At 41.6% G+C, this 12,013-nt stretch overlaps 1 protein-coding gene across 2 annotated transcripts in view; it reads right to left on the bottom strand.

Moving 5' to 3' along the window:
• galnt11 (UDP-N-acetyl-alpha-D-galactosamine:polypeptide N-acetylgalactosaminyltransferase 11 (GalNAc-T11)) overlaps positions 1 to 11,669 on the bottom strand; it is a 26,667-nt gene extending 14,998 nt beyond the window's left edge. The window contains exons 1-3 of one of the 2 annotated variants that reach the window (XM_053684213.1): positions 11,587 to 11,669; positions 3,974 to 4,246; positions 1,575 to 1,698 (exon numbers count right to left, since the gene is read on the bottom strand). In XM_053684213.1, the coding sequence (XP_053540188.1) occupies positions 1,575 to 1,698; positions 3,974 to 4,208 (359 nt within the window). In that variant the 5' untranslated portion in view covers positions 4,209 to 4,246; positions 11,587 to 11,669. Of the gene's footprint in view, positions 1 to 1,574; positions 1,699 to 3,973; positions 4,247 to 4,577; positions 4,732 to 11,586 lie in introns of those variants that run through there. The other variant, XM_053684208.1, reaches the window with a different exon arrangement.
• Positions 11,670 to 12,013: the final 344 nt, after the last annotated feature.

Raw genomic sequence — 12,013 nt, 5'->3', positions numbered from 1 at the left:
TTAGCTCAATTTTACAGATATAAAAATCGGTAATATTTTGAAAATAAACAAATAAAAAAGATAAAACGGTGGACCTGACAGTTGTTCCAAATGAGTACATGCATATAACCGATAGAATAATAATAACAACAATAAATAAATAAATAAATAAATAAATAAACAAAGAGATAAATAGACAGACTGATAATAAGGTGACCGGAAAAAACAAACCCATGTTAGGGCAAATCCTACCTGTTTTATTACTCACTACATAAGGTATAACATAAGGGTTAATAATTCACACATTCGTCCTGACATTTTGAGCATTATAGACCCTACATTATATATTATAGTGCCCCAGAAAACGTTATCGTTTTACAATACATACTTCATACGTGTTTTATGCTTAACTGTTAAATTTGACTGATCGATTAAAATAACCGTTTCCCTCCGATTTTCTCCCTGAATTATTCATGACCTGCGAGGGCGAAGGCCATCACGGACTTCCGCCGAGGCACGTGAAACAAGCCGACCGCGTCTCTACGGACTTCTCGTGCAACGTCGGGGGCGGAGCAACACGCTCCGACTCGGAGGAAAGCGCGATCCGCCCACTCCTGCGTGCACGAGCTGGCAGACGCCCGTGAGCGGCCGGTGTCGCTGCGATACGTAGGGGTTACCATACGATTTGGATTTCTTGAAGCAACAATGCAATACTTCATTGAATACTGAACCGCTGAAATGATACGATTTCGATTCTTAACGCGACGACGCCACTGAACCCCCTACGATACGATACGCTGTATGATAAGCTATACGATACGCTACGACTACGATTCACCGGCTGACGACACCGACAAAATCTGCTACGATACGAGGCGACTCTGTTTCTTACGGTGACGGTATTTCACTATTTGACGGTAACACGGAATCCCCTTATTATGATTTAGCGACCTCCGATCGATATGTGACCTACTTCGTTCAGAATCTGGGGCGGGCCTAGTGTTACTCGGTGAACGATAACCTGGAGAAGGAACACCGGCGTTACAGAGAAAACTGTTTAACCGAACGTCGGTCGAACGACGCGTCGCTCCAAACCGCCCGAGTGTTACAGCACTACGTGGACGTCCTTTTTCTAGATCGGGCAACACGGATGACGCCGAACAGAAAAAGTTAGCGTGAATATCGTCATCAACCGACTAAAAGTAGGACGCGAGACCTGACACGCTGAAAGACGGAGTCCGCTGTCTTTTTGCCGTCTTCGACGGGGTAAATATCAGGACGGTTTGAATAGCGGAATAGCAGAACCAGTCATACGTGTTCAGACATCGTGTTAGCGCGCGCGCACGCACACACAAGACATTTTGTATTCGTTTAGCAGACGATTTTATCCAAAGCGACTTACTAATGAGGAAATACGAGCAAAGAGATAGATCGATCAATCATAAAACATCACAAGGCATTAACTCAAACGTGATGAGGTGTTAATAAGTGTTTAAAAGTCCAGTCAGCAAGACTTACTCAAGCAGATCACCCAACAGTAATGATTATCAACACTCGTTCCACACACACACACACACACACACACACACACCTACTTTTCATTCCTGGTGTCTGGCAGGTCCCGGTGGTATCCGATCCTGTTGCTGATGAGGACGTTGAAGGCGTGTCTGTGGTAGCCCGTATCCCTCACTTCCTGATCCTTCTCATTGTAGATCATTCCTGCAGAGAGCCATCACACATCACAAACACATACAACTAACCATTGTGTGTGTGTGTGTGTGTGTGTGTGTGTGTGTGTGTGTGAATCTGCTTCATCACACCACCCAGTCACTCATTATTCTCACGTTATTTGATAACGCTTAAGGCATTATACGCACATTGTTCTGCGTTTTCATAAACGAGGATACTTTATAGCTACCTTTATTACGTTTTATGGATTTTTGACATCATCAGTAGTGTTCAAAGCTTGTTATATCACCAATACGTTAGCACAGTGCCGAACGCCGGAATGGGAACGGATTCAATGAGATGAATCTTTACAAACGTTAAATCGTTCTTAAAATGACGAATCCGACCCGAGTAATTACAATGAAATGCTACTGCTAAACCTTACAACTTACTAAAAACAGAACAGACCACCAAACCGCACTACAAACGCGCCACAGATTACGCTAAACCTTACGACGTCCTGCAAAAACCTACCAGGTTACACCGAAATCTGGCAATACGACATGACTTTACAACCTTACGTGACGCTACAAAACTTTACGAAATAACAAAACTTAACATAATACAGACCGTTTCAATACAGTACAAACCTTTGACAAGGTACCGAAAAATGAAGATTATACCAACATTTGACATACCACAAACCTGACCTGTAAACCCAAACTTTACATCTTTATAAAACACTACAAAACTTTACGTACGGCAAACCGTTATGAGCCACTATAAAATTTTACAACATGATCCAAAATTTTATCTCACAACATACTACACAAGTTAACATCCCACAAAACTAGCACGACACAAACTTTACAAGCTTACAGTATCCTACAAAACTTTACAACCTTACAACATACTACACAAGTTAACATCCCACAAAACTAGCACGACACAAACTTTACAAGCTTACAGTATCCTACAAAACTTTACAACCTTACAACATAGTACACAAGTTAACATCCCACAAAACTAGCACGACACAAACTTTACAAGCTTACAGTATCCTACAAAACTTTACAACCTTACAACATAGTACACAAGTTAACATCCCACAAAACTAGCACGACACAAACTTTACAAGCTTACAGTATCCTACAAAACTTTACAACACGGTCCAAAACTTTACAACCTTACAACATAGTACACAAGTTAACATCCCACAAAACTAGCACGACACAAACTTTACAAGCTTACAGTATCCTACAAAACTTTACAACCTTACAACATACTACACAAGTTAACATCCCACAAAACTAGCACGACACAAACTTTACAAGCTTACAGTATCCTACAAAACTTTACAACCTTACAACATACTACACAACTTAACATCCCACAAAACTAGCACGACACAAACTTTACAAGCTTACAGTATCCTACAAAACTTTACAACACGGTCCAAAACTTTACAACCTTACAACATAGTACACAAGTTAACATACCACAAAACTGGCATGATAAAAACTTTACAAGTGTCACACCACTGTAACCCAGCAACACCATTTCCCAGAGTGCACCACAAACTACAAACATGCCTGACAACAACTACACTTCCAAAACACACACACACACACACACACACACACACACACACACACACACACCATCCCCGGAGTTTCCAATCACACACACTACTCCTTTTAACAGACTCTCATTCAGTCATCAGGTTGCCAAGTATACGCTCGGGTGTGTTATGTCTCCGTCTCTACCAAGCCTTTGTACCGTGTCTGTTTATTCTGGTTTTTGACTTTGCTCACGTTTATGACCTCGTCTCTTCGGACTGCCCCGTCTGGACTGTTTGCCTGACCTCCTGACCTCTGCCTGTTCATCATTATTGACTTCTGCCTTATCCTTTGGACTTGTTTTATTAATCTGCCAAACCTGCGTTTGCTTCAGTCTGCGCCTCCAACATCCTACAAAACTTGACGAGATACTCCACAACCTTTTACAATACAAAGTTTTAGGAGCTTATACCAAAATTTCCAACGTTACTACAGTTTCACGACTTTACACCAGACTGCAAAACTTTACACTCACTTTGGTGATTGTTATAAACACTAGTTACAGTATAACGCTTTAGTATTAGTATAAACTCTAATGCCTTTTCCTAAACTATTAAAACAACGCGCATGAAGGTATTATAACATGATAAATACATCTATAGGTCATTCTATACAGTATATAATGAGTGTTAGCTGTTATTGGAGAATAATTATAGCGTGAGGATATTACGCTGTATAATTGTAGTGTATCTGTGACTCAGACTGACCCATCTCAGGCGAGAGGTCATTGCGGCGACCGTCGTGTCCGTGTGCTCTGTTGGGCGGGGCGGGGCGGCGGGTGAAGCGGGGCTGGAAGCGGTGCTGCACCCCCTGGACGGGCACATGGCTGGAGGACAGGCGGCTCTCCTGACTCAGGCTGAAGTAGAGGAAGAGCAGGATGGACCACGTCAGAGACGTGAAGAGGCAGCCATAACAGAAGTAGCGGAGAGTGACACTGCCCATGGTAGAGCTAGCATCATCGGCAGCCCGTCCTCACATGCCTGAAACACACACACACACACACACGTCAAACCATACCCATCCCATCTTCCCTTCCACCACTCATCAAGTCTGCTATAGTTTATATTAGCTCATTATCATCTCCTCTGCATCACCTTCATGATCATCAGGGAGATGATACAGCTACTTCACGTCATCGTTTCATAACAACAAGAAAAACAGCCTCTCTCTGTAAATATGCAATACTTCAAAAGGAAACACGGAAACGTCTACACAGAAATGTGCAATCTATACAGCTGGAACTCCAGCACATATGGAGATAATTCCTGGAATAGGTCATTAACACATTGTTTATTTATTTTTTTAACTCACAGGTTGTTTTAAGCCCAGTATTTATTGTCTCTCCTCATGTTCCTGCTCTGTGGCATGAGCAGCTGTCGAGTCTCTGGATGCATTCACACGGCTAATACAGAGATATAAACCCTGTCACTGAGGAACTTTACCCTCTGCTGCAATGGGCTCTGTTTGCTTTCAGCGCGCGCACACGCGCGCACACACACACACACACACACACACACACACACACGTGGCAGAAATATCTTATTACATGAAACTAGAAGACACACTCACAATACCTAACATACACAACATAGACAGACAGATAGACAGACAGGCAGACATACAGACATATAAACAGACAGACAGATATATAGACAGAAAGAGACATATAGACAGACAGACAGATATATAGAAAGAGACAGATACATAGATGGATATACAGACAGACATATAGACAGACAGACAGACATATAGACAGACAGAGATATAGACAGACAGAGAGACATATAGACAGACAGAGAGGCAGACAGACATATAAACAGACAGATATATAGACAGAGAGACAGATATATAGACAGAAACAGATATATAGAGCGAGACAGATACATGGATATACAGACAGATATATAGACAGATATATAGACAGACAGAAAAGCAGACATATAGACAGAGAGACAGAAAAGCAGACATATAGACAGAGAGACATATAGACAGACAGAGAGCCAGACAGACATATAGACAGACATATAGCCAGACAGACAGATATATAGACAGAGAGAGACATATAGACAGATATATAGACAGAGACAGATATATAGAGAGAGACAGATACATGGATATACAGACAGACATATAGACAGACAGACAGATATATAGACAGACAGAAAGGCAGACATATAGACAGACAGACATATATAGACAGACAGACAGACAGACAGACATATATAGACAGACACACTACATATGTACACACACACACACACACACACACATATATATATATATATATATATATATATATATAGACAGAGAAACAGACACTGCGACCAAGACAAAGGACACTGCGAGCACCAACCAACAATGCACTGTAGTCTACTCATGTGAGGATCTCCTCCAGTAGCAGAATTAACCAGTTGCATGTCCGAAGGAGATCCCAGTGGAGTTAAGGATATGGAGGTGAGGAACTCGAACTGGGGCGATGGTGATGAACAGGAAGATGGAGACGAGGTGCAGATACAAGCCGTGTGTTCCCTCTGTTATCATGGGGAATGTATGCTCGCTGACTAACAAGAAGGTTAGCGGACAGCACGAGTACAAGGAGTGAGGCATGTCATGTCTGACGGAGCCATGGCTGAACTAGAAAGTAGCTGACTGTTCAGTGGAACTAGCCGGGTTCTGGCTAGTTTGGGTGGACAGGGAGAAACAGAGAAGTCAGGTGGAGGACTTGCTGTCTTTGTTAACTCTAAAATGGTGTAACCCAGGGCATGTTACTATGACGGCAACAGTTAGCACACTTGATGTTGAGCTGCTGGCCGTTGGGTTGAAGACATACCATCTGCCCTGGGAGTTTTTCAGCCACCACTGTTATCATTTACATTCCACCGTTTGAAGTGGTGGCACGCGTTTCTGACGTCATTCATTCCATCGTCACAGACCTGCAGACACGGCATCCCAGTGCACTCCTCGTAATAAACAGACAGTAGTTATGTTGAAATCTCAAAGACCCGGACCAATTTCACCCATTATGTAACCTGCAACACTAGTGAGGATAAGACCATGGACTTGCTGTATGCCAATGTTAAAGCTGCATACAGCGCCACCGCCCTCTACAACCTCGGCAAATCAGACCACTGTCTGATACAGATCACTCCTACATACGAGCCCGTTGTTACGAGATAGCCAATAACCACCAGGACTGCACAACAGTGGTCTGTAGAGGCAGAGGACGCCCTGATGGAGAGTTATGGGACAACTGACTGAGGGCTGTTTCAGGAAGATCATAGGGATGGCACTGAAGGTGTCACTCAGTGTGTACCCGACTACATGAGGTTCTGTGAGGAGAGTGTTGTACCCACCAAGAAGGTCTGATGCTTCCCCAACAACAAGCCTTGGTTCAACAAGGCCATCAAACCCTGCTGAACAGGAAGAAGACAGCCTTCATGGAAAGGGACACCGAAGATGCCAAGAAGGGACTACAGAAGGAGCTGAGGAGGGCTAAAGACGGCTATAAAAAGAGGATTGAGGGGAAGATGCAACGGAACAATGCAAGCGAGGTGGTGGGGTGGGTGAGGAGCGTTACTGGCATGAAAAGTTCGGAAGGAACAGTTGAGGGGACAAAGGGTATTTCGACAGGTTTGACTGACCAACGCAGAACAAACCTCCCTCCACTTCCTCAAATGTCCCCATTCACACCTTGTCTTCCCCCTCCTCCACAAGCCCCCCGCGGCACCACGAGATTGGGGAATGACAGCCATAACCCGCCTCTTCTCAACAACAGACAACACAATAACAGAACATACTGCAACAGCTCCCACACCCAGGAAGATAGCATGGTGGTGGACTTCCAGTGCAGCAAGAGGCCCCCCCCACCCCTGACGCCATAAGGGGGAGGGAGAGGAGATACTGGACACCCACAAGTTCCTAGGGGTGCAAGTCAACCACAAACTGGACTGGTCAGACAACACTGAGGCCCTCTATAGCAAAGGACCGAGCAGGATGTTCTTTCTGAGGACGCTCAGGTCCTTCAATGTGTGCGCTAGGCTGTTTTACCAGTCTGTAGTGACCAGCGGTTATCTTCTTCCCTCCGATGTGCTGGGGAGGTGGCATTAGGACTTGTGGTGCCAACAAACTGGGCAAGCTGGTGGAAGGCCAGCTCTGTGGTGTGGTGGGCTTGGAACTGGACGGTGTGGAGGCAGTGACTGAAAAGAGGATGAGAGGGAAGCTGAACGCCATCATGGACAACCCTTCTCATCCTCTCCATGATCCATTCAGCCACAGATTCATCCAGCCACGTGCCTCAAGTATATTGAACATGTACATATACACACACAAACAGAACTCTAGCATATGTACATACACAGATCTATTTTACTGTTTCTATTTATTTGACATTTATACTAATTCTAATGTACAGGTATGATGGAAATTCCTCTCTTTTCTTTGACGTTGCTACTCGTGCTGCTGTGTCGACTCGAATTTCCCTCAAGATGGATCAATAAAGGTATATCCTATCTTATCTCATATAGATAGACAGACTGCTATATAGATAGGAATACAGACAGACAGATAAACAGAGAGACAGATGGGAATTCAGACACAGACAGACATTTACTTTCACTCAGGTTTTGGGAGGAAAATGTAACAGATGAGTGAATAATGACATATGGATGAACGGATTAGACTAAAGGAGAAGATTTCATAAAGTTTACATACTTTAATTCTGCCATCGTAAACTCTCTAAGTGAAACGTGGCTTGGATAATTAAAGCGGCAGAGACCTCATGTTCTCAGGAACTGTTCCAGAGTTCAAAGACAACGGAAGAAAACGTCGCTGTGAGACCGGAGGTTACTGAGCCGAGTAACGTTTAGCTGAGACACCCGATCAGCTAATCATCAAACATACACGAGCTGCAGTGGGTCCATCAACACCACGGAGAACTCCCGAGACACCCGATCAGCTAATCATCAAACATACACGAGCTGCAGTGGGTCCATCAACACCACGGAGAACTCCACTCTGTGCTACGCAACGGGGCGACAGAGCACTGCAAGACGACCAGTCGTTTTTAAATAAAAATGACGAACAAAAAGTTACAAGTAGTATTTTTTTATTAATAAAGAAAGAAAATGAAGAATACAATTAGTATATAAAATACAAAAAAAAAAAAAACTCTTTTTAAATAAATAGAAAAAGAACAGAACTAGACGTTAATTAAAAAAAGAAAAAAGCTTGTCTTTTTTAAAAAGGCTAAACATAAAGGGAAGGAAGGAAAGGGGATGTCGAGGGGAAGGAAAGAGGATAGCGAGGGGAAGGAAAGAGGATAGCGAGGGGAAGGAAAGAGGATAGTGAGGGGAAGGAAAGAGGATAGTGAGGGGAAGGAAAGAGGATAGCGAGATGATAGCGAGGGGAAGGAAAGAGGATAGCGAGATGATAGCGAGGGGAAGGAAAGAGGATAGCGAGGGGATAGCGAGATGATAGCGAGGGGAAGGAAAGAGGATAGCGAGGGGAAGGAAAGAGGATAGCGAGATGATAGCGAGGGGAAGGAAAGAGGATAGCGAGGGGATAGCGAGGGGAAGGAAAGAGGATAGCGAGGGGATAGCGAGATGATAGTGAGGGGAAGGAAAGAGGATAGCGAGGGGAAGGAAAGAGGATGGCGAGGGGAAGGAAAGAGGATGGCGAGGGGAAGGAAAGAGGATGGCGAGGGGAAGGAAAGAGGATGGCGAGGGGAAGGAAAGAGGATGGCGAGGGGAAGGAAAGAGGATAGCGAGGGGAAGGAAAGAGGATAGCGAGGGGAAGGAAAGAGGATAGCGAGGGGAAGGAAAGAGGATAGCGAGAGGATAGCAAGAGGATAGCGAGATGATAGTGAGGGGAAGGAAAGAGGATAGCGAGATGATAGTGAGGGGAAGGAAAGAGGATAGCGAGATGATAGTGAGGGGAAGGAAAGAGGATAGCGAGATGATAGTGAGGGGAAGGAAAGAGGATAGCGAGATGATAGTGAGAGTGGTTTTGTAACTGCATATCTGATCTACAGTTAGGCTCAGCAGGGCTCTGGAGCGGGAAACACACAGGACCACCACACACAGCGCCGAAATAATCTTCTCCTCCGTCTTCGTGTCTCCAAACTCATTCCTTAAGACCAGAGACGTCCCTGCACATGTGTCTGATCTACAAACCTACAATTCTGCCTGATGTGATGAGGAGCCAGAGAGGCAGAGAGCGTCGCCTCTGTTAATTAAAGCTCAGAGTTTACAAGGTGACAGCTATAAAAGACTCAATCTGACTCGCTGTAATAAATACGACGTAAAACAAACCCATGTGTTAACTGCACGCTGGATTGATTTCCAAACGCTGAATTAAACCCCACTTCAGGCGAGGCACCACACACACAAATAATTATAATAAAGTGCACGCACAGAATGTCTTCTCCTAGACTGTAATAATAAAATAGTCAAAAAAAATTCAACAGTAATATGTTTATTTAACTGTTTGTCCAACTTTGAAAAATTCCTCAAGCCCCGCCCACAAAATCACCATACAACCATTTCCCCTCCCCATGTTCATTCCTATCCATAAATTAGAAATTACACAAGAAATTCGCAAAAATATTTGGGCTTATGACAAATCTTATACTGAAATAAAAATGATATAAAAACTATTTTAACAAACATGTCTGTTCATGTCTCCTTCCTGCATCATGTTGTTAAAATAAAGACAAAACATTTTAAACTTAAGGGGTTTTTTTGTTTGTTTGTTTGTTTGTTTGTTTGTTTTTTAAGGAAAAATGAAATCAATTGTCTGACAAAATGTTCTGTAAAAGTGAAAGCATCTTCACACTGAAACAAATATTCTAACGCGAACAGCAACCGGAGATGTTTTGGGTTCCTTAAGAAGAGTACGCATATTTAATTAGACAAACCTTCATTTGCATACATCTGGAAAAATTCCACATTACAGGAAGATTTCTCAACCGATCATAAAAGCTAAAATTGCATAAAATTATGCCCATCTTCTTTATCAAACAATTAAACAAGAGATAAAAACCAAAAACAATCGAAAAAGACTTTCTCTGGAGAGCTTCCTCAGTTTAAAAATAAATAAATAAATAAATAAATCTACATTTTTGGCTTTGTTAGGTATGCATATTTATTGAGATGAAGTCTCATTTGCAAATACATTCCACATGAAGAATATCATGGAGGGATTTCTCAACTGATAATTATCAGTTTTATGTAAGATTTTATATGGGGGGGGGATTCCATTAAATTCTTTTATTATTATTATTATTATTATTAATAATAATGATAATAATAATATTATCTTTATTAAACAATAAAACAAACATATTTTAACAAAAGTACTCAAACAAACAAAGCCTGGAGAGTTTCTTTACAGAGAGAAGAAAATTAATTAATTATCTCTTTTTTTTGGCTTGTTTTTGTTTTATTAACTATGCAAATGTACGCATATTTAATTAGATTCGACGTCAATGCATGTTTTTTAAAGTCTATACTCTGAAGGATACTGTAGTTCATTTTTATAAGTGTTGGGAAACGGCTTGGGAAATAAAATTAATTTTTTTAAAAAACATTATCTTTATTATTATTATTATTATTATTATTATTATTATTATAAAAAAATATTTTCTTTTGTAAACAAAAACATAAGCGGATATTCTAAGAATGTATTACCAAACAAAGCCTTTTCCTGGAGAGTTTCTTTACAGAAAGAAGGAAAACAATTTACTCTCAATTTATCCAATTTATGCATTTTTAATTAGATGAAGCCTCATTTGCATAAATGTTTTGTTTCATCCCAGTCCAGAAATACTTCTAAGAATTGCAGCAACCAACTGTCAAAGATTGTGATCTCTATAGTTTAAAATGATTAATAATAATAATAATAATAATAATAATAATAATAAAAATAAAATTATCCTAATAACCTGTAGTGTCTTTAAAATGGAATGAATTAGACTACACACCTAAAAACATACTCTAAAACATATAAACAGACATCGAAAATGAAGTACAACTCCGACCAGCTGCAACTCTAAAACTAAACAAATGAACAATGAATGAAGTCATTTTCACATTTCCTTTAAAACAGCACATTAATAACACATGATCTCCATAACAACCAAACACTGCCCTGCTAGCTAGCTCGCTAAATCGCTCCTAATCGCTTTATATTGAATTTATTTACTTATCACACGCGTGCCAATCTCTATCAAACATCTGCATTAGTTAGTAAAAGTATGAAGATTTCACTCTAGTCTTCTGCTGTGAGGTTTAAATACCTCTAACACACATAAATAAACACTTACTTGGTAATGGACATGGTGTGTTTTGGCCTCTCCGTGCAGGCACACTGCGGCTCCTTCTTCTCCACATCAAAGCACCACTCCGATTTCTGTATTCGTCCAGCACGGACCAATCAAAGATCAGAGATTACAGACGAGGCGTGGCCAAATCCCGGAAACGTGCAGGGGCAACCTGCGTGTGTTCGTCTACGTGACCTCGCTTTCGAAGGACCACGTTGGTAGTCGTTGTAATCGCCTGATTAAAATGTCACGCAGTACGTTGGATGGTTTTAAAGTAATCCCATTTACCTCCAAAATACTAAAACAAAACAAAACAAAACAAAAAAACACTACTTTGATGCTTCATTGATAATTAAGGGTTCTACTTGGATCACTTTTCTTAAGTGAAAGGAAAACACGTTGTTGAAGGGTTCTACATAGAACCTTTAAG

Source organism: Ictalurus punctatus, chromosome 1, assembly GCF_001660625.3.
Source record: "Ictalurus punctatus breed USDA103 chromosome 1, Coco_2.0, whole genome shotgun sequence".
Classification (NCBI taxonomy): Eukaryota; Metazoa; Chordata; class Actinopteri; order Siluriformes; family Ictaluridae; genus Ictalurus; species Ictalurus punctatus.
This window is presented reverse-complemented; position numbering and strand designations above follow the sequence as displayed.